Below are 22,465 nucleotides of genomic sequence, written 5' to 3'. Positions count from 1 at the left end.
ATTGTCATGTGCCCCGAGCCAGAGCACGCAGACATTCTTAGTCGGTGACAAGTGGAAACCCCGGAAAGTATGATTTATGAACGTCCCAGAATCCGGTGCGATGGGCGAATAGCGTCAGCCTTCTCGCCGTCCCGTTGCCAGAAAAGTAACAAACGGATGATGATTGCAGAATGGAGGGTTTGGATAATTGCTGGTGAAGCACTTAATTGCCGTTTCGTTTTGAGAAGAGATTACTTTGACCAATGACCAATGACGAGGCGAATTTTAGTGGCGCTTTGCGTTAATTATGAGTTCCATCAGGGTGGACCCGTGTGATAACACTCTTTGATCTGGACTCCTTGTCGATCTGTCGTATCGACTGGACGCGTCATTGTAACGTTTGCATTAAAAAAAAAAAGAGACAAACTTTGAATGGTGACAAGAAAAACAACTAAGACAGATAATTGAGATCTGTAAACTGCATTTAGAAGGTAATTTTATCAGTTTACTTGAAAAAAATTGAAACCTCTATCAGTAGAACTCTTAAAGTTATGGCGAAAATAGTGAAGCTGTAGTTTTTTTCTTATCACCATTCAAAGTTTGTCTCTTTTTTTTTTTAATGCAAACGTTAGTTACTGTATTACTAATCACGTCGATACTCTATTTGGGATCCATTGGAAGAACTTATTCATCCTTCAGATACTTATTGCTCTTCGAGCAAACAGAAAATTCGCTGCTGCTGCTTCTACTACGAAGTTAGTAGAACGAAAACGATTTCGCCATCGTCAACAACGAAAACGCACACATCCACACACACACACACCCTCCTGGCAGACGTTCCCGTTCATTTTGAATCCCATTTTCACTGGATCGCGCCGCGGATCGCTCCCGGATTCCCGCGTAGAGTCCTTTTCTCTACGCCATTAATCACAACCACAACCCTGAAATGTGACCGTGGCGCAGCGTGTGTCGAACTACAGCATGCGTGCGAACACATATCTCCCTTTTCCTCCTTCTCCTTCTGCTCCTGCAACACTGGTAGTGGTGGTGGCGGTGACATGCTTGAGTGATAAAGATCAGAATAAATTATGCGCACATTACACCATTGTCAATGAGCAAACGAGCACGGTTTTGAAATGGATATCCACGTGTGTGTGTGCGTGAGTGTGTGTCTAGGCGCTAGGCAATGAATAATTTGTGGCAGCTTCCGACCACCGCTTCCGCCACCTGCTCATCCCGGATTCATCACCACCATCGTCATCGCCATCGTCGTCCTCGTCGGCAGATCCCGTTTAGCTCCCGGGAAGCGACAAATCTTCTTTCCTGTCTGTTGCCATCCCACGTTACATCCGGGGGCTCTGCACCGACGGCACAAGAACGGGCAAATCGCCTTCGGGCATCCCCGGGATTAAGCAACGAAAGCGCTAAACGCACGCCTCACGCGAGCGGTAATGAGGAGCGTATATTATCCTCCCATTTCCCGCATCGCAGATGATGAGCATGACGATGGCGATGATCAGCCGCGATAACGAGGGTCGCAGATAATGTGCAATGATGGGAGAGGGCATCTGCATGTAAGAAGCCGCAAATTGATTTACACCGTCATCTTGTAGCATTCCATCAAGCCCTGGTGCTGCTGCTCCTGCTGCTGCTGCTTCTGGTGCTCGAGGTGATGGCACAAGGAAGCATTGGCATGGCGTGATGACTGCATCAGCAGCAGCAGTCCGTTGGCGCCTTCAGTGACGTCCAGTGCACGGTGAGCGATGCACTTTTGCTATCCAAACGCTTCCAGCGCTTCATCGCCATCGCTGCCATCGTTCGTTCGTGCGAATTGCCCTATCTGGACCCCGGCCTGGGGCAATAAAATTAGAAAGTTTTCAAGGCGACAGCCGGATGGGGGAGGAAATAGTTTGCAAACTGCATTAGGGGCTTGGCACCGGTCGGAACGATTGAGCGAGCGAGCTAACTTAATTAAAAGTATGCCAAAAAATGACGACACGCTGCCGATCGGATTCGGGCCCCGGGTTCGACGACGATGGTGATGATGAGGGTGGCCTTATAAATTAATTCACAACCCACCAGCGCCCGTACCAGTGCCGCGGGAGCTTTCACACAAAAGTCCATGCCAACTGTCATTTGCAATTCGTGTTGTTCGCTCGGGCAGATTATCTTATTTCTCCCATTTTCTCACTCGTTCTCGGTACGGCCATGGCGTGCCGCACACACACACACACATACACATACACATACACGTACACAATAATGCCGTCGGGCAAACATACGGTGTACGAGCGAGTAACCTTGCTTTCCTGCTTATGCTGCTCGGTGCCGACCGGTAAACATCGTTTCTGGAACATCTTCTTAAGCGCCGCTGGTGACAGTGGCTCGCACCTATGCCGTGCTGCGGAACACCATTTCCTGACATGTTCGCATTGTGCCCGGGTTTGACTAATTAAGCAACTTTCTCTGCCCAAAACCCCAAACGCAAACGTAATCCGAAGCTCTCGGCGGACCGTCGCCGAGGAGAGCTTATCACCAGTTCATATCCTTCATGCAAAAAAAACAACGCGACATACATGAGAGTATTTTCAGCTCATGTCGACCCGCATTGTACGTCACAAACACATTGTACTATCTGCATGCGAGTAACTGGAAAAAAGAACAGCTAAAAGCGTTTGAAAAAGTGTAAACAAGAGTGAACTGGTGGGCGCTTGAGGGGCTGTTCGTGTGCTCTTGGATGTTGAAGTGACAAAAGTATGACAATCTTGAGGCAACGATTGAGGAAAGAGATCAAAACACACAACCCACTGTTTTGAACTCCAACCAATGGGTGTCAGGGAAGAGAAGGGTTAGCCAACGCAGTGGTTAATTTCCTCGTGGAATTTTTGGTTTTTGCTAAGGCCTAACATCGATTCGCGTGAAGTTGTCGAAAATTAGAAACCAAAAATAAACGGGTTTTACTGTAAAGACACCCTGTAATTAAATTATTCGTGGAAGGCTGTTCAAAACCGTTTCATTCACATAATTGAAGACACGCTACAAATGCGTCCTTACTAACGAACTATTTTTATCACCTTCAACATCTCAGAAAAATAACGTTAAGTTATAGAGAAGGACGGAATAACGGTACATTTACGATCCAAGCAGGAAGGATACCGTAGCGTAGTATTTAATTGTATTCAAAGAAAAGTAACAGAGAACATCGGAACATACTCTTACAGCATAACTGTTTGGTACTGTTTCGATTTTTTCGAAAATCTTCAAACTGCTTCTTTTTCATCATTTTATTGAAGCTACTTTTGCGAAAAAGATTACTTTTAACGAACTTGGAGCGAAGCACGCTCAAAGTTAAAGTTTCTTGAGCTAGTCTAACAATATTCTTTTACTTACAGCTCGAAAGCATCTATTTGCATGGATTTTTTGTTACTTAGGGACTCGGCAATAACTAATGGGAGATGCAGAACGAATGAGCATCTATTTTATTTTTGTTTTTGTTGAAAAAGGCACAAGACAAGTTCAGATCATCTTCGGCAACCGATGAGGAAAGGTCGAGTGAAAAAATGTTCCTAGTGATTTATTTGCCTTCCTGAAACAAAGGAATTCGTAGTAGACTATGGCGAATCAATCGTCTGCATCGCCAGCGGATGTGCCGTTGGCGATACAACCAACGGTTTTCCATGGCCTACTATCAACTCAGCTTTTTCAAGAAGTCAAATTCAGCGTAAGGAGATTTTCTATCGCAGTGCAGAATTCACGTGTATGTAAAAATAAACCTCGATGTATTAGACACATGTGAAATGGTACACACATGTTCAAATCATGCTACGAATATCCTGTATCAATCCAAAAGCATTAGTGAATTCTTCGAAAACAACTCTCCTCTCTGTACTCTTTCCATCCAATAAAAGTGCTGCTGTTCTTCGAAAGGATAGGAGAAGTGTAATCGAATAGCATGTATCAAGGGAAAAAGGCAAGCTGCCTACTTGATTGTAATTGATTCCGACTTTCATAACGACCAGCGGGGCTATTTGCTCCGCTCTAATCGAGTTTTCTCTGCGCGAGCATCACTTACTGATACATTCTCTGTGAGTTACAATTAGTGTTGTGCTGATTGTTTGGTTGGAAGCCACCGACTCAATTATGGATTGCTTTAACATAATCCGCATCAAAAGAAATCTCCAAATCATGCACCTCCCCCCTGTGGTCAGCTTAATTAACTCCCTCGCCCTTTCTATCGACATTTCGACATCGAGCAGCGATTCATGTTTCACATTTTTCCACGACATCGACCATTGCTGGCCGACATTGGCGATCCGACCAATTATCCTAATTGTCCTTTTGCACCTATCTCACACGGTTCACGTTCTCTTTTCCTTCCCCGTTTCATTCCGCAGATATCTAGCCGTAACGCAGCCATTGAATTATTCTCGCCGCCGTCGCTCGAAACGGTTGGCGCTGCTGATGATCCTCGTCGTATGGGTACTAGCCCTCGCCATCACGTGTCCTCCGATACTAGGCTGGTAAGAACGTCGTCGGTGTTGTTGCCTGCTGGCACCGTCCGTAGCATCAGCAACAACGTCGTTGATGAGCGCCACGTCAGCACCAAAAACCCTCTTTTACTAATCCGTTCCCTTTCTCCATCCAAACCGCACACACACACACGTGGACAGGTATGAGCCGGGACGCCGAGAGCTGACCCAATGCCGGTACAACCAGAACGAGGGCTACGTCGTCTTTTCCGCCATGGGCTCCTTCTTCATCCCGATGACGGTCATGGTGTACGTGTACGTGCGGATATCATGCGTCGTCGCCTCCCGGCACGATAAGATGACGGAGATCGTCCACAAGGTACGGTGGGTGGGCTGGTTGGTGGGCTGGTGGCTGATCTGTTCTTCCTTAGGATAATCCCTTTTCTTGCTCGCCTCCACCTCACGCTGGCGCTGCAACATAGGAAGCAGGGAGCTTTGCTTGTGCTCGTGTCGGATCCGGATCCGAGTGTCGTTGTTCTCGGTAACCCTGCTGGCGGATTTTACTGCCAAAAACGGGGATCGCTTTGCATATTTACGCCGGCGGCTAATGTTTGTGATATTCGTCGCCGTTTGGTGTCCAAGAAGCGCCAGCGGCGTCCGACTCACCGAAGTGACAGACAGCTCAACACGCAGATGATGCTTTTCTCTTCATAACGCCCACACCGCTTGATGCCGCTGTCTTCGGGTACCGCTTGCATTCCGCACATGTGCTTTCGTTAATATTAAGGGTGGAAATCATGATTTATCGGCACCGTGGAATGCATAATTCTGAACCGATTACGAGAACGCTAGACACGAGCGGCCAGAATCGCGCCGGTTGAATGGCTGACTGGCTGAATGCTTTCGCGCGAATTGCTTCATTCAATTTCTGTCTCGCTTTTCCTTCCTCGCCAGCGTTTGGCTGCCTTATGAAAAAACCCAGTCCCCGGCCTTCGTGGAAATGATTATTCATTTCATTAATTAATGAGCAAATCATTCAGCAGTCATTCGCGTGCGTTAGTCTCTGTGGGGTTAGATAAATTGAGCGCAAAGCTAGACGAATGAATGATAACGGGTGCGCCGTCATCGCTGGCGTGATATCGTTTGCAGAGCAGAACATTTGCAGCATCACTGCAGTTAATTAGGGAGCACACGAAGGAACCGTCCTCCTGACGAAACGTTGTCCCTTCCCTTTTTGTTTTCATTTCGTTCACTGTTTTTTTCTCTCTCTCTCTCTCTCTCTGGCTCTGTCTCCCGCAACAGAAAAGTCATCGCAACCGGGAACCGGAGGAAGATGGTTATCAGTCGGAGCAGGATCCGATACCGCTGAGTCCGAAGCGGAAGCGTTCCTCATCCCAGCTGTCCACCGGAACGACCGCATACGGGCTGGACGAGAGTGTACTGACCGGTGGTGGTGGTGGCCATCCGAAGTCATCCGCCACAAGGAAGAACCACAAGAACGGTCACTACGAGCTGGTCGACATGAACTCGTCGTCCGCTGCTGGCACGAACCCGAACAAAACCGCAACCCTGGTGGTGGCCGGGCCACTAAACACCAAAAACAATGGAGCTGGAGTGGCCACATCATGCGTCGGCCCGTATGATGTCGATGTCGATGATGATGATGATGGACCTCACACCAATCCGGATGCGCCCGATGGTCCGACGGTGACCGATGTGGCCTCGTGTGGTGCCGGCTCTGTCGGCAAACCGTCATCCCCCCTGACCCCCCTTTGGTCCGGTGGAAGCACCATTTTCAATCAACAAACCCAAAAACCGCAAACCCATTCCGGTGGAGCGCTAGCAAGTGGCGCATCGCCAGCGGTGGTGGCCAGCAAGGTACCGGCACCAGCAACTGGTGGTGGCACCGCCACTCAAGGAGGGACCCACGCGGCGGCCCCTCAACAACATTTCCATCATCATCACCACCATCATCATCACCATCATCATCATCATCATCAAGCACCGACGGCGGCCATGGCAGCGACGGCATTGCGGCGCAACAACACCATCAACACATCGCTCGCCAACACCACGACCGGAAGCTCCGTTCAGCTCATCGGCGGTGGTGGCGGAGGTGGTGGCGGAGCTCGTTCGTCCGGCAACAACATTCGAGTCCACCAGAAGTCACTGTCGTCACGGATTTCGTCGATGAAGCGAGAAAACAAGACGACACAAACGCTGAGCATCGTCGTCGGTGGGTTTATCGCTTGCTGGTTGCCATTCTTTATCCACTACATCATTACACCGTTCCTGCCGAAGGATTGGGCGGTACCGAAGCTGAGCGAGTTCTTTACGTGGCTCGGTTGGATCAACAGTGCGATCAATCCGTTCATTTACGCGTTCTACAGCGTCGATTTCAGGGCCGCCTTCTGGCGGCTAACGTTGCGCCGCTTTTTCCGCAACAGCGAGAAAGCTCCGTTCGGCAACATGCATCAACCGTCGATGCGTCGATGAGGGGATGGCCTTCTCTAGTAAGGTGTTGGTGATGTGTCGATGATGATGAGGAGTGTGCGTGTCTGTCTGTTCGTGTGTTTCGTTCCGATGTTTGTTAGAGAGAGAGAGAGAGTGTGTGTGTGTCTCGAGCTCGTCGTCGCTCCATTAATCCATGCACCTGTTGGCCATCGAATATTCCCGATAGAAAGACATTATTCGCTGAAATCAGATGCAAGATACCAGGACGGAGACGGAGAGAGACGGCACACACACTATCGGGCGGGGTGTCCAAATCCTCCGTGTCTTGATCAAATGGGCAATGACCAAGGCCGGTGGCGGATTGGATGACAGATCGCTCGCTACAACTCACCGAAGTCTGAGCTGCCAGGACACGAAAAAGGAAGAAAGGAAAGGAGCACCATTTCGCCAGTTTCCGGATCGTTCAAAACGATCCAATGGATTTGTTTCGGATCAAAGATCGAACATCAAGTCCATTTCTGCTGTTCACCTTCATTTATCATTTACAAATACAATCCCATCGTTGCACATAAACCTCATCGTCTATACACGCGTCGTACACGCAAACTAATGGCAGATGAAAACGAACCTCTGAAACGAACGATCGCAACAGTTTCCCTCCTCCTCCACCGGGGAGGGTGTCTTGTTACCGGCCCTCCGTAAACTCCGGTACGTACCGTTCACCATTCCCATTGCTGTATTGAAAAGATTTGATGCTGAGAAAAAAAAAAGCTTTTATCCACAATTTACCTCCATTCGGTTCGCTATGGAAGCATGTTGTTTGATTTGATTCCACCCACCCGCTATTGGAACAGGATACTGGAACGTTGATAACCTCCTCCTCATCCATTTCATCCATGCTGCACGTGTAGGCATGGGCATGGCAGCAAATACACAGCACGAGCATATGCTCCGGGCACACCGATCCCGAAGCAAGAGTGGTTCTTTGTTACCGCTCGACACGATGATTCGTATAATCTTCTACCACACGCCGTATGTCCTTTTGTGTATCCATAACGATGTTTATGTTGCGCGTTGCATGGCGTTGCGTACCAGCATCACCACCATCACCATCGGATGTTGTCCTGGTGTGCAAACCAAAACGGGGAACCGATGCATAGCGCGTCGCGACCACGCAAGGCACACACACACACACACAGGCTGTCAGTCTGACATTGAAAGTATTTCGCACACAATTTGCGTCGTCAATGCCGATGCCGATCTCCGTCATCTCTGCTTGGTCATGCCGGGTGTGTCGGTCTAACCATGCTTGCATACACAGACGCTTGTCTGTCCAGCCAGCCTACCATTCATCATGTTGCCACAGCAACGCCTAGTGTCTCGTTCGCTCACGATGAAGCCGCCTTCCGCCAGGCAGTCTGCTGACAGCGGCTCTGCGGTGCTCTCCCGGCTGGCCAGGTGTTCCATTTCATCCTTTTTTTTTTATCGCACGCGAAAGCACTTACTTTGAATTTCTACCACGGGGCACTTCTTCATTCAAATTCCAGCGAAGCAAGAGTGAAGCGACAGAATGGATGAAAAGTGAAGTATCACCGGGGCCGGGTATTTGCAACCCATCCCTGCTCGGTTGTTGGCTTTATCCTTTTGACACCTTTTCTTCTTTCGGTGGCTCGTTTTTCTCCGCCCTGCTTTTTTTTTGTTTGGCTCTATTTCACGCTTTATGCTGTGTGAAATGGTGATGGAAAGGGACGCTCTATGCGACGAACCAGCATAGAACATACGCTGCGGCGATCTGTAATAACGTCGAACAATCGAACAATGCATCGCCAACCGCCATGCCGCTGGTAACGAAGGACGAAGGACACTAGAACCATTCGCACCGAACGCTGCTGCTCACATGCGTCGCTTTAAACGCTGTTTTGTGAAGTTGTTTCAGTTTTCTTTTCACTTATGTTGCACACAAGCACAACCGACTGAATCATTATTATCAACCTTCAGAGCCTTCAGCGGGCTGTACTTCGAGTAAACACTCTATTTTCGTACTTTGAATGTATGTTGCTACACGAACACAATTACCTAAAGCATTGTCTGCCTTGTATGCTGCAAATCGGTTCCATTGCTGATCCAATCATGCTGCGGCATAATCATCGCGATTCAAATCAGAATCATCCTTCGTTTGCCTTTTGTCAGGTCAAAAATGTTGCCACAGGTGGAACAAGTGTACCATGAATCCCTGGCATCCCTCGTCCGTGTCCGTGTTCCTCTTCCTATTTTCGACATTCGATTATGCTCCGGTAGGTAAGCATTCGGCTGGCAAACGACTCGCGTAGCACTAAGGGTCTAGAAGCAGGATACCCCCCAACCCCTAACAAAGAGAAAATCATCGATTTCGAGCGAGACTTGATGACAGCGGCGGCGAAATCGGGCTTTTCGATCGGAACAGAACATCACAGACACACTCGAGAGAAACACACACACACACACACACACACACACACCATACAGCGGGACGGGGATCGCATGTTTGAACGGAAAATTAAACAAACCAAAGAGAACAAAAGGAAGGGAAAAAAAGGATAAGCGAGTGAACGGCCGATGAGAGCACTCTCACACTCGCACGTGGTCGCACGGACTGGCCTGCTCGCTGAGTGAGTCGCTGTCACTAATGTGAAAGCAAGAAATTACATTGACAGCGCGCCTCCATGTGATGTGGGACGCTGCGTGGCGGCTAAGCATTGGAGCGGAAAATTGGAAAAAAATACAAATAAAAAAAAAGGAACAAAACATCATACACACACACATAGCGACAACGCGGGAAAGGAAAGGTCACAAAAGTGCGTTGACGCGCGGGAAATGATCACTTCTATTGTTATTAAAAGCGCTCGCCGCTCGAACACAAGAACACAAAAGCAAAGCACCGCCACCCAACCACCGGAGCGGAACAATTAAATGCAGTGATTCGGCCAGGGAGGGGGAGGGCAAGGGTCGCTAGCAAAATAGGCCACCGGTGGATTACGCGATGATACGCGAACGAAGGAAAACTGCTTTTGTTTATGTTCCGGCGAGAGAGAGAGAAAGCGAGTTGTAGAAGAGCTGCTATCTGTTGCTGCTGGTGTGTGAATGGATTAAATAAAGAGGATTACTGAACAATTCCCCACTCCCCGTTTGTGTTTCGCCTTATTCCGGGAAAGTGGCACTTCGAGTGGCTCGCGAATTACCATACGACAAATGCGACGTGTTGCGACAGGTTTGTATATGTGTGTATTGTGTTTGCTTGGACGACGCGCACGTACGTACGTACGATTCCGAATCTTGGCTTCCACTTCGCTTTGAGTTTGTTTCGCTCAATATACTAGACGCTTCGAGTGAAGAGCTCAAGCGAGATGTCCGAGAAATGTGCGCTACTCTTGCATATCCGTGGAAAAGCATGGAGATTTTTGAGCAAACCAGCTCAAGAACACAAGCACCTCGCAGTCCCTAGCCTTCGTAGAATCCCGGCAAGTCCTTCGTCTCCCAAAATGGTTACAGACGGCTCCAACGCGGAGAACGCGGCATCGTTACGCTTGAAATGCTGTCGGAAATGTCGTTTTATTCGATTTTCTCTCATCCCATCCCATCCAATCAGCAGCATTTCTAGGGGAAGGAGGAGACGCGTCATCGATGATCTGCTGCCGTACGCCGTATCCGACGCCCTGGTGCAAGCGTACAGCGTCCAACGTGAACGAAGTGGCGCTGACGGCGTTGGGAAAATGGACCGAACATGTGACAACTGTTACCACATTAGTGCCATCGTTGGGCAACCAGTGTAACCGATTTTCCTTTTGGCCGTTTGACCATCATTCCCCTTCCCCAAAAAAACACCCTATCCGTTCGCGGGGCAGACGGGTTGAATCAGCAAAAGTATGCGAACAGCAATTGAGCAGAAACAAGCGAGCGGTAATGACTGATTGGGGCAACATGAAAAGTTTGATCGTCCATTCGGTTGACACGGCTGACTGCAATTGGATTCGTTGCCCTCTGTTTGTGTGTATGTGTGACCAGTGGCCAGTTAGATCAAGGAATTTTAGATCCAACAACGTTCTTTCTTTCCGTTCCCTTACCCTTTCCAAATCAATCAGTTCAATTCATTTTCAAAAATAAAATGTAAGATATACTTTTAATCGAAAATTTCATGTATAAAAAAATATACGTATACCATAATTCACACATCGGACAACTGTGCTAACCAGCGTTGGCATGCAAAGATACAGAATAATAAAAAAACGATTAATTCTCAAAACGTATTACTCGGAGTACTATTTCTCCTGCGTCCTTGTTAATTGTTTGTGAAAACAACAATTTCAAATCTATGCTGAAGGCAGCGCCACGCTCATGGAAAATCCATCTATCGCTTTTCATGGAAAATCCATCTGCGGTGCGAATGCGAGTTCCCCTCATGAAAGCTTCGAATAAAAGCTTTGGGAAAAATCAAACACCAGGCGTCTCCATCGTTTATTGTACGAAGAAATTGCATGCATTTTATGCGCTGAGCTGCTGAACTATTCGAACGAAACGAATAAAGCGAAACAACATTCAGTAGTACTCCTCTCATCATCATCATCATCATCATCATCACTAGATTTCGTTTAACGTCTTCAAGACCATAGACTTTTTACTAAATCATTTCTACAGAGAACAGAGCCGTTTTCAATTCATATAACTAACCAACTAATAGCAAAAAGCAAATTCCAAGCATGCCTTGATTAACATTTGTATATGAATCAATCAAAAGTAACCTACCAACTTTCACACTTTTCTACTCTGAAAGGATATGACGTTCGATAATACTTGCCTTTTTGATGGATAATCCATTGATTTATTTAATTTATTTTCTTGTTGTTTACATCGCTGAATAGATATCTTAAATATATATTTCTGGTGGATTCAAAAGTCTCTAAAACGTTTTGAGAATGTCGAAGCCTTTTTTCCGTATCTGGTATGTTAGTGAAGGTACCTGTCTCTACCGATGAGTCTTTTGCGCATCTGGCAGGTTCAACACGTCAGGGACCATCTCTGCTAGCGTTCTATCAGAGAGGGTATATAAGTCCGAAGTACAAATTCTTGTACATAAGTAATGAAGCATACTTATCGGGCGATAAGAGACGATAAAAAACCGGGAAAATTCCCGAAGATATGCGAGTAGTATGTCGAAATTACTCAGACGTGACGTTATGAGACCTCCCTTAAAAGATTGTTCAGCCAGCTTCCAGATGTACAGAGCAAGTCCAAATTAGTTTCATAATTTCTTTGCTGTTGACCTGGACGACGAAAGCGATTGAGCCGCGCGCTGTGGAAAAAGTTTTCTGTTGGAACGTCTTGGCAGGAAGAAAAGGACGACCCGATATAATACAGATACAGCAGTTCCTTCTTTATTTCTTTTAAATCCTGGCTCTTTCCCCTCCCTATCCCACCGCGATTCGGTGTTGTCCTTCACTAATGTCCCCCATCCTTACGCTTGGTATACCAAGCTTTCTTGGAATGAGCATGTCTTTTCGCTTACACTCAGCCTTTGCAAATGCCACAGTACATATACACATCATAACATCTAAGAGAACAAAAAAACACAGATAATGTCCCCCACGATCCTTTGGCACCATTAGTGGCCACTCTCGGCCACCGGCCTGGTTTGGTTTACATCTTATTTTTGTTTTTTTTTTGTTGTTTCCAACTTTCTGTCGATTTGCATATTTGTTTGCGTAACATTCCGGGCAGGCGCACTGCCAGTGAGATTCAATATCGTTCCGAACCAAGACCGATGCAGCCTAGAGAAAGGTTTCCTGTTCCTGTTCGCCCGGCAGCTGAACGGTTTGGACAGTGCTATTCGTAGTGTTGGCGTTACCGTTGTTGGTAGAGAAGGTAACGCTGTTGCCACTGCCACGGTGCTGTAGCCGACCATTGATCGGACTGGTCCCGTTGCTAGCTCCGACCACATTGCCGCTACCCGTAATAATGGTGGTTGAGGCCATGTCAATGCAGTTGTTGTTGTTGTTGTTGTTGCTTAATCCAGCCATTCCGCCCAGCCCGGCCGTCGAGGTGATCGTCCCTTGGGCGCTGCTGTTGTAGTTCACGGAACCGCGTGCCGGCGCAACCTGCAATGTGTTCGTTGGCATCGAATAGGTCATTTTGTACTGTGCGGCCCGCTGCGTACAGAGCCCATAGCTGCGTGTGTGTATGCGTGCGTGTGCGCATTTGTGTGTGTGTGTGTACGAAAAGACGAAAACCAAAAATCGTAAAGTTCAGCGTAGGGGTAAAAAGGTTGCAAAAAGAGTAGAGAGCGAAGCTGTTAAACGCATGAAGCAGATTGCAATGGTGGGGCCAACGTTGGCCCGTACGTACCTGGCCAGCAGCGAGAACAGATCCTTCCGGTACTGCATCGTGAGGATCGCGTACAGGTACGGGTTGGCGCACGAGTTGAGTGGATAGAAGAAGACGAGCAGAATCTTCGACTTGCTGACACCGATCAGCGGATAGCCGGCGATGGCCGTCAGCCCAAAGAACGCGATCGGTGCCCAGCAAGCAAAGTTCGTAAACACCAACAGTGCCATCTTTTTCGCGACCGTCATCTCACCACTGTGCGCAGAGCGAGCCGCATTACGCGTTTCCTTGCCAAGCGAAAGATAAATCTGGGCGTAACAGATGACGATCACTACAAAGCCGCACCCATTAACGACCAGCACCGTCAGCAGGTAAGCGATGTCCCAGCTATCACGCGTCTCCATCGGCAGACAGATCGAGGTGGACGAGTAGTTGCTGATACCGAACAGTGGCATCGCGGCCATCGTGATCGCGTATAACCACCCGGTCAGCATAATGTACGTCGCAGCCGACAGTTTGATGCGTCGATTCAGATAGATCGCGTGCGTAATCGCGAACCAACGTTCGAGCGTCACAACCGTCAGCGTAAACACCGACAGGTGGCTGGCGAAGACGGTCAAGAAGCCCGCCACCTTACACCCCACCCCGTACTGCCAGTCGAACGCGTAGTTAAAGTATTCGCCCATCGAGTGCGCATCGATCGAGGCGATCAGCAGCAGATAGAGACCCATACAGAGATCAGCGAACGCCAGGTTGCAGATCAAGAACTTGGGCACGGTCAGTTCGCTCCGGTTCGAGAACAGCACCACGACGACGGCCACATTACCGAACACGGCCAGCAGCACCACCACCCAGACGGAACCGCGCAACCAGTGCGAACCCATAACGTCCTCGCACGGATTCAGTGCGTCCGGCATCGGATAGCACTTCACGTCGAAAGTCCTGCCGAACGAAAGGAAAAGCGATTATGGACGATACCATCGGGCGGCTCTGGCCGGTTCGTTGCACACATACATGGGAGTCAGATTACCGCACAGTGCTTCCATCGACGATATTTCGGCCACCGTATCGTGGAATACGCCCGGCTGTGGATTGTCCGAGTACAGCTCATCGCCGAGGCTGCGTCCATCGAGTCCCGGACTGTCGCCATCACCGGGTACCGGTAGGCCTGTGATAGGCTGCAGATTATCGTCCACGATTTCGCCCATGTGCTTCTCGGACAGGTCGATGCCTTTGCGAAGTGTTTCACGTGCATGGCCACTGTGCCGATCGTCATCATCGTAGGTCGTCAATCGGAACCAGTTGCGGAAGTCCACCATTCGACGCTTGCGGGTACGTATTCCTTCGGAGCCCTCCAAAGAACCGGTCGTCATTGGTGGCGGCGATTCCGTGCTAGTGCCCGTTGCCTGCGGTTCGAGTTTGATGTGAGGCGTAGCAAATCCTTGGGCGATGCATTCGTCCTGTACTTCGTAGAATTTTTTCAAATTTTGTTCATGTGCGTCCGGATCGTGGCGAGCAGGAAACTTGAACGCGCAGCAGTGGAACGAGTGGGTGAGAAATGCCGTGCGCAGGTTCTGGTGAAGATGAACAAATTGTATAGAGTTACCAAGGACAACGAGATGCCGTACAATGATAGGAAAACCATCAGAAAACTATCATCAAAGGAATTTACTTGGAAAATGGATTTTTAAGGAGAGGAGAAACATACAAAACATAGCGCAGCATATAGGAATAATTCTGTTGTTTTTATTTATGAGAGTAGTGAGAACCGCTCAGAGCACCTTAATGAGGGCTAAGGTATTGAATTTGTTTTATCCACATAAACTTTTTACATATTCCCATGAATCCTTTCAAGATTGTGATGTGATTTTTTTTATTAATCGAAGCAGAACTGACAAAAATATAGATTTTTGAAAAACCGCCACTTTAAGCTCGTTTCCCAAAACCTACGTTATCAAAGGCTGTGCCCATCGCAGCATAACAACTACTGGACCAATCGATATGAGATTTTAAACACTTAATCTGTACAAACTTAATCGAGTTTTCATAAGAAAAGTGTTGGCACTACATTCAATTAACATGTTCAATTCATATAGAATCAAGCTTAAGTTCGTTGATAGAAAAAGTGTCATCTAATGCAAAAGCGTAACATGTCCTGCTCAGGTAATAAAAAGTGCGCGATCGCGAAAGACGCACGCGCATCACGAGCCGTGGAGATGCCGGGGATTGAACCCGGGACTTCTCACATGCGAAGCGAGCGCTCTACCACTGAGCTACATCCCCGCTCTGTCCAAAACGACTTAATTAAATCCCGGCACGTAGCTAAAATGATGATCATTAAAGTGTCGAGCACACATTGATCTTAAATGGTACGTCAAAAGCACCAAACGGATTCAAGAATCATGAAACAGCTGCGTGGAAAATATAGCTTTAAATATCAAACTGTTGTACCACACACACAGCTCTAAAATTGCTTCCAAACGACGACGAATGTTGGAGAAGTTCTCGACGAAAACTTCTAAATTAAACGTCATCCCATACAAATCCGTCGAGAAGTTATCGCGATAACTGAAATGCACGTGTAGCGAGCGAGCAAGTGAGAACGAGCTTGCCACACGTTTTGGAGCTGTCAAATCATATGTAAAGAGTGACCTTGTGTTGTGTTTTGAAAGTCGTGAAAGTATTCGCTTTGTGTGTCGCCTGGGCGCTGTTTAACTGAAACTTGGATAATTTGGTTTGCTCATTTAGCTCATTTGAATCATTTCATTACAGTCATTTTGGTATTTGGCATTTGGCATAGAGTTTCTTGTAGGCTTTTAAAACATACTATCAAACTAAATTCTATATTTTTTCAAATTATAACAATTTTTTTAATATCTTTAAAAGTTATATCTTTTCTTAACAACACTGATTGACCTAAAAAGGTTATTATAGAAAAACAATTGCATATTGACTCATCAGCTAAATTCATTGCTTGAGAATTTAATCTACACATAACCTCATCCGCTCCATGAACACTACCCCAAAAAAAAAGCAAAATCCTGTGGGAAAACACGCTAAGCGTGTCGAAGCACCGATGCTTGATGCAATTCTCAGAAAGTGTAATCATAATGTGCTTAAACAATACCGCAAAATATCAACCAATCGCACCTTTGTAACTGCATTAATGGACTGCATTAAGAAATAAACATTGAGATCGACTGGAATCGAGGAATTTAAAATTAACTCATAACTGAAGACAGTATGAAAGCTTAACATAACATATAAGTATCACTTACCCTGAAGTTATACACGGATGGAATGGTTTTGAGTGAGTGTGTGTTTTGTATGCGAAGCACCTCGAGCTCCGCCAGCCCATCGGTGGGAAGCTCCTCGATGGCAGTTCCAGAAAGATCCCTACGATAGAAAAGTTTGTCGATTAGCACATACCGCTACTGGCCAGGACTGGCTAGGAGTTCTGCTATCGCCAGCACACTCACAGCTCTCTAATGTTGCCAATTCCCACGAAGGCCAGCTTATGAACGTCTTTCAGTCGGAAGTTTTGCTTTAAGCTCCTTCGTCGGAATGTGCGGAGAGCAGGAAAGAGAAGAAAAGATTAAATTTGAGTTAAGAATAACGTGGAGCCTACGAAGCTACGGTGTTGGATTTAAGGGGATGCCTTACAGCTTTGCAATCTCTGAACCATGAAACGCTGAGCCATGAATCTGTGTCAGCGCATTGTTGTCGAGAGTCCTGTAAACGGAGCACGGAAAGATGGTAAAATGAGTTTATTTAGAAACCGGAAGGAGTAGGTAGAAATGCTCACGCTCACACTTACAACTCGTCAGTCTTCAGCTGTATGGATTTCTCGTAGATCTCGCGGATTTGGTTACCATCGAAGTCGCTTCTCGAAGGCAGCACGCGCAGTAAATCGCCGGAAATGACGATAAAAGAGAAACACCATAAATATCTGTTTGTAAAAGCATCATGTTAAAGTATTTACAATCAACCAACTGAGCTTTGTGCTTTAAGCTGAATATCATACTTAGAACGCCAAAGTGAATGCGCATGAGATGGGATGAGAAGCGTTGGCATCATCAGTGAACAGTTAGGTACACCGATGGCGATGATGATAATGGGAAAGCTGAGCAGGATGATAGCGAAACATTAGACGGACAGAGACAGAGGTTGATGGCCAGAAATTGGTAACAGAAAACCCACCGCTCCTAGACGAACCCAGACGAAGTGAACCCAATTAGGCATTGAAGTTGTTTCGAGGAGCAACGCGGAGGAGGAGCCTCAGTAATATGTCATCCCTGCGCACAACCACGCGCACACACACGCACACACACATATACGCAACACGCATGCAGTGAGTCCGATCATGATGTACAAATGATGAAATGATGTTCTCGCTTCTCCGTTGCGGGACATTGCGTTACTCACACCATGTGCATAATAATATGATCGGACAGCACCCGCAAATCCGGCACCGCAAGTAGTCCGCTGTGTATAATCCGCCTATTCCGTACCGTTGCATAGCGTTGTGACCCCGACCGAAGTGGTACCGACCGAAGAGCAACGAGAAAATGAATAAAACGGGATACATGAAATGAAACATATTTGGACACACAGTTTAATGAGTTCAATGTACGCGACACGCGAATCCAGGTGATGGTGTGATGCTCTGCCACGATGTCTATCCTGTGCCCGACAGTTCGACAGTCGCATCGCAGTGGGCAGTCGAGGCTGGGCTGAAATTGGAATTATTCCAATATTGGAATTCCTCGGAAAATTTGCTGTCCGGGCGTTATATTAAACATGTAGGTTTGTTCTATGGGAGTGCTAGGCCACGTGTATTTCCGGTGAATTAGGAGTCGCGCCATACGGACATTTCTTTATGCACCGCTGCATGATGCCCGATATTTGAAGTACAGAATCTGTCTGTGAGGTATTTTCGTGTTTCAATTTCGAGTACAGTTCCCCGTAATTTTGGAAGGCCGTATGATTGCCTTATTCGAGCAGAATAGAATAGCTAACTAATAGAAAGGGCAATGGTGCAAGTGTCGAGATGTTAAGGTTTCTTGCTTAATAACATTCCTTCTCTACTTTTCCACGAATTTACCGCAGTTATTTGTTCGATAACTTATTACTGCCTCCTATGCACACCACATTCTACACGTTCCATACTCTGTACCCACGGAATGTTATTAATGGTTTCAAAATGGATCCACGTGGAACAGAACGACCGCCTCGTTTCATTAAAACCGGCATGTGCCAATCACTTAAACCCCTCTCCCGTTCTTACGGACAAAGATATCGCGTTCAAAGAACTTTTTGCCGGACAGTAAAAACATGTTTGCCTCGAAGTTTCCGTCACGACAACACGAATGGTCCATCAGGAAAGCCCCAGACAATACTTACAATGTCTTCAATTTGGTCGAGATGCCCTCAAACACGTCCGCCGGGAGAAATTCCAGCTTCGGTGCGTGCGCGATGTAGAGTGTCCGAAGGTGCCGTAACCGAGCGAAGGCGGCCGGTTCGATGCGGTGGAAATCCTTCAAGTAGATGAGCAGCAGATCCTGCAGCGTGTCCGCGTACACCGTCAGCGCATTGGTACGCAACCGTTTGATGCCCACCTTCTCCAGTATTAGTCGCTGCATGCTGGTCAGTTTCTGTGGTACGCGCAAGATCGAATGGCCTAGACAGCGGCACTGCACTTCGCCCACCGCTTCTTCCGAGGAGTTCCAACAGCGGCATTGTCCTCGCTTCAATGCCGTCACGGAGACACTGGCCGCTTCCGAGCCTTCGGGAAGCAACTCCGCCAGCGGAGGCACCCCATGGCTGATGGTCGTATTCATCTCCGGCGGCCAGGATTGATTAGTGACACCAGCGCCAGCATCGCCCACTAGCCCTGGCAACTGGCGATATTCGGTGCTCATCGTAGTAGCGCCTGTTGCATTTTCGTCGGTTGCTGCGCGACCATTCACCACGACCACCAGCAACGCCGCACACACACAAAACACTAAACCAAATTGTCTCCTTGCGTCTGGTCCCGAGCTTACTGTCATTATTTGTTAAAAGCTTTTCGAACGGATTCACATCGACCGGGATGGGGGGTCAGCATTGACCGGTGCGAGCGACCGGTTGTTTTTCTCACTATCCTTCTTGGGCTCTGGTTAATCAGGATCTTTTCGCGTACCGTTAATCAGGATCTTTTCGCGTAGGCCAGATCGAGTGTCGACACAACCCTTCACGTGATTTCGTTCTCAAACACAGTCAACGGTAGGCTGGATGGCCGGAACGTGTGTTCATGCTTCTTGTATCGAGTCCTATCGGCATCCAGCTTGATTGTCATATTTTGTTTCACGCGATCCGCCGGTCTTATCAACTTACGCGTATCACCTCAATCAACGAATCTTTGCACACTTGAGAGACACGCCTCATTTACCACCTTAATATCTACTGTAACCTGGAAAGAAATATCGAACTGTTAGTGGTTCATAATTAACGTAATAAAAACATTTTTACCGCAAAAATGAGCGCTACTGGTAAAACTTGTCTGTATCACATATACTTTAAATGAAAGTGTTCACTCATAATAGTATACATAGCGTTCACGCTTCCATGAAATTTTCATTTGCAATCACCTTTTGATTTGGCGTTTTGGTAAAAGTCTACAAATTGTGCACGTTTCTACACTGACCGCAGGATCCAACGCAAACCACCCAGCGTTGCATCTTCAATTTAATCCTGGTAATCACTTTTTAGCGTGTAGATTAAACTATTGAGCATGATATGATAAGGTATAGAATAAGTGTTGGTATGGTGGTATTTTTCGAGTATTTTCGACCAACCGCCACGCAATTCCAATGTGAACAGCGAGTTTGAGCTTTTTGTCATAAAACGCCAACTTTAGCGTTCTGAGAAACGCCTTTGTCGTAAAAACCGTTTAAAATTGCTTCAATTTTGGCTCGATCTAACGGATGATGTTGAGCAGCTACATCATGACAAAAAAGTAAATAAAATTGATATTAATTACTCCGAAGCCCAGCCGAAAAGCCTTTGCAGTCACAGGAAAAATAATAATTCAATTAATACACGGATAAGCAGTGACGTCCAACAGGGGATGGTTCCACGTATCACACAAATGGCGTAAAACAGCATAGCCTCGTTTTTCCTACTCAACGCGGTAGCATTTTCAGCAAAACTGCATTTTGGACTAGAAATTTTATGCTTTTATTCGTAAAATAATCGATGGAATCGATTGATTTTTCGACCATTAAACCCCTTTTGAAGTTTTGCGCAACACAACAGAAAGTAACAGTTTTGTTGAACGTTATCTGGTAATTCTCTACAGCCCGCAACAGAATCTACAGTATATTCACTGCATAGACCCATCTAGGAAAGCCTAAGATAAATCACATAATAAAACATTTCCTACTTAATACGGCTGTAACAAGGATGCTACACCTTGAGTAAAAAAGAAAGCCGTCCACAAAGAAAGATTAACGTTGGATCTTTTGGTTCCTACGCAACCGTTACCGTACAATCCTGCTTGGTTGATGCACAGGTGGCTGCAAAACTAATGGCCTCTGATATGTCAGGCTTTGCAGAAGAGGATGTTCTCCCGTACTCCCACTAACTGTAACATATGGCCCAACACAACATGCTTATTTTGTGAGTATCTTCTTCTATTCCAAGGCAAACACAACCGAAGGGGTGCGACAAAGTCGCTAAAGCAAAACGAACGGTTCGTTCGAAGATAAACGTAGCACGTGTAACGCGTGGCGAATCGTAAATTCGATTGACCTACTAATGTCGTGCGCGCAAAGTGATGGTGGAGCCAGCCACCCCATGGCACGATAAGTATGTCTTGTGTCAATAAATGCTCAATAACCCTAGGAGAAACATAAAAGAATTCGTTATCTTCGAACACCGCGAGTACCGAGCCTTCGCATCGAACGCGGGTTATCGTTTTACAACGTCTGGCAGCATCCTCTTTGATAATGTGCGGTTCACGATAATCGCAAAGAATGTAGACTTCCCCTAAAGACGGTTGTACCACGATTGTTGCGTCTTATGCAGGTGAAACAAATGTAATAAGTTTCGTTGACCACATTTCTTCAGTTTTGAACAGCATCAATCCACTAGACATTTTTATGGATAAAACCAATAGTAAAATCCATTTGATAAAAGGATCGTTGGTGCTGTCTAAGTTAAAAGGGACTATCTTATTTTATGATTCCCCGAAAGGTAACTGAGAACTTATTTTCAGCCACAGCTACGGAGCATGGTATGTTTCCACATTCATCAAATCTAAATCAAAAGTAAGATATTTGATCAGGAATGAAAGGGCAAATGGAGTGGAAATCGCTCATTCACTATCTGTAAATGGTATTCCTTTGTTGCTCGGTTAAGGTTCTGCTTTCCTTCGTTAGCTCGGTCTAAGGTTCAAAAAGATCAAAAATAACTTCTCCAAAAAAGGGGCCTAGGTACAGACATCCCCAACCGGCTGAGTAAACAGTAAATGTTTGCCGTTCTTTTTGCTAGCAGTCAACGGAGAAAAGCCATAAAAATACGTTTAATTAAACCGGTTGATGTACTGTTTTTCCGAGTGGTTGGTGCTATATTATGTAGCAAAAAATAGCTGCCTCACGTTAGTGCCATTTAATGCCTTATAGAAAATTCCAATTAATGCTATGAGTTCAGTTAATGAGCTGAAACCACACATTTTCGATCCTCGATTATTGAAAAGCGAACGATTCGTGGAATTGCGACAACGAATTATCGTTCTATCGATAATATGTGTTCGTCTGTATAAGGATGTGTGAGTTTGACGCATTTTCGGAAACGTTGGACAAAGTTTTCAGAGAATGTTCGAGAGCATGATGCAGGTATGAACTCCAGGAGTGCCTCATGTAAGTATCGCATGCAAAGTGGTTCGTTACTCATCTTGGACGAGTGAATCGAGCGTTGTTGATTGTGGCTCTCACTGTCATAGTTGCAATGGAAGCTGTTTGTCGTTTCATCTTTAACGATCTGTAACATATGCGCCTGAATGTCATGCGAGATATGTTATTTACGATACACAGCACATCTATTCAATTGGAAAGTGTGTTTACGGTTAGTCAAGGGTATGATTTGTATTTTTTTTTCATACGACTCCATACGTCAAGTGCACTATCAAATGCCGAGGGGGTGAAAGGGTGTCAACTGCTTCACATTCA

The 22,465-nt window shown here is 46.6% G+C and overlaps 2 protein-coding genes and 1 non-coding gene across 5 annotated transcripts in view; 1 reads left to right on the top strand and 2 right to left on the bottom strand.

Annotated features, from left to right (window-relative positions):
• Positions 1-10,048, top strand: part of LOC125949272 (dopamine D2-like receptor) — a 30,072-nt gene extending 20,024 nt beyond the window's left edge. Inside the window, exons 5-7 of the mRNA XM_049676172.1 lie at positions 4,374-4,499; positions 4,650-4,827; positions 5,751-10,048. Coding sequence (XP_049532129.1) covers positions 4,374-4,499; positions 4,650-4,827; positions 5,751-6,944 — 1,498 coding nt within the window. The 3' untranslated portion in view covers positions 6,945-10,048. The remainder of the gene's footprint in view (positions 1-4,373; positions 4,500-4,649; positions 4,828-5,750) is intronic.
• Positions 10,049-12,703: 2,655 nt separating this feature from the next.
• Positions 12,704-19,397, bottom strand: LOC125949265 (lutropin-choriogonadotropic hormone receptor). Of its 3 annotated transcripts, none has more exons than XM_049676155.1 (9): positions 18,660-19,397; positions 17,682-17,756; positions 17,074-17,139; positions 16,920-16,988; positions 16,736-16,810; positions 16,535-16,652; positions 14,271-14,830; positions 13,278-14,198; positions 12,704-13,100 (listed from the first exon to the last, which is right to left on the bottom strand). In XM_049676155.1, exons 1-9 carry the CDS (start codon positions 19,304-19,306, stop codon positions 12,704-12,706), a joined length of 2,928 nt encoding a protein of 975 aa, XP_049532112.1. In that variant the 5' UTR covers positions 19,307-19,397. The 3 variants fall into 3 exon arrangements, with proteins under 3 accessions (XP_049532112.1, XP_049532113.1, XP_049532114.1); XM_049676157.1 differs by having other exon boundaries at positions 12,880-13,030; XM_049676156.1 differs by lacking the exon at positions 17,682-17,756.
• Trnaa-cgc (transfer RNA alanine (anticodon CGC)) lies at positions 15,468-15,539 on the bottom strand. The gene has a single exon. It is a non-coding gene; the product is annotated as a tRNA-Ala (tRNA).
• Positions 19,398-22,465: the final 3,068 nt, after the last annotated feature.

This window comes from Anopheles darlingi, chromosome 2 (assembly GCF_943734745.1).
Source record: "Anopheles darlingi chromosome 2, idAnoDarlMG_H_01, whole genome shotgun sequence".
Lineage (NCBI taxonomy): Eukaryota > Metazoa > Arthropoda > Insecta > Diptera > Culicidae > Anopheles > Anopheles darlingi.
Note: the sequence above shows the minus strand (reverse complement) of the source record. Positions and strands in the feature narration are given on the sequence as shown.

What these genes read in the sequence shown, in the direction of transcription:
- LOC125949265 (XM_049676155.1), bottom strand. Translation starts at nt 19,306, where the DNA reads ATGACAGTAAGCTCGGGACCAGACGCAAGGAGACAATTTGGTTTAGTG. An exon ending in TCGACCAAATTGAAGACATT is followed by an intron (nt 17,757 to 18,659) that starts GTAAGTATTGTC and finishes GGTACGGAATAG; the next exon opens with GCGGATTATACACAGCGGAC. An exon ending in CATATTATTATGCACATGGT is followed by an intron (nt 17,140 to 17,681) that starts GTGAGTAACGCA and finishes GCCTTCGAGAAG; the next exon opens with CGACTTCGATGGTAACCAAA.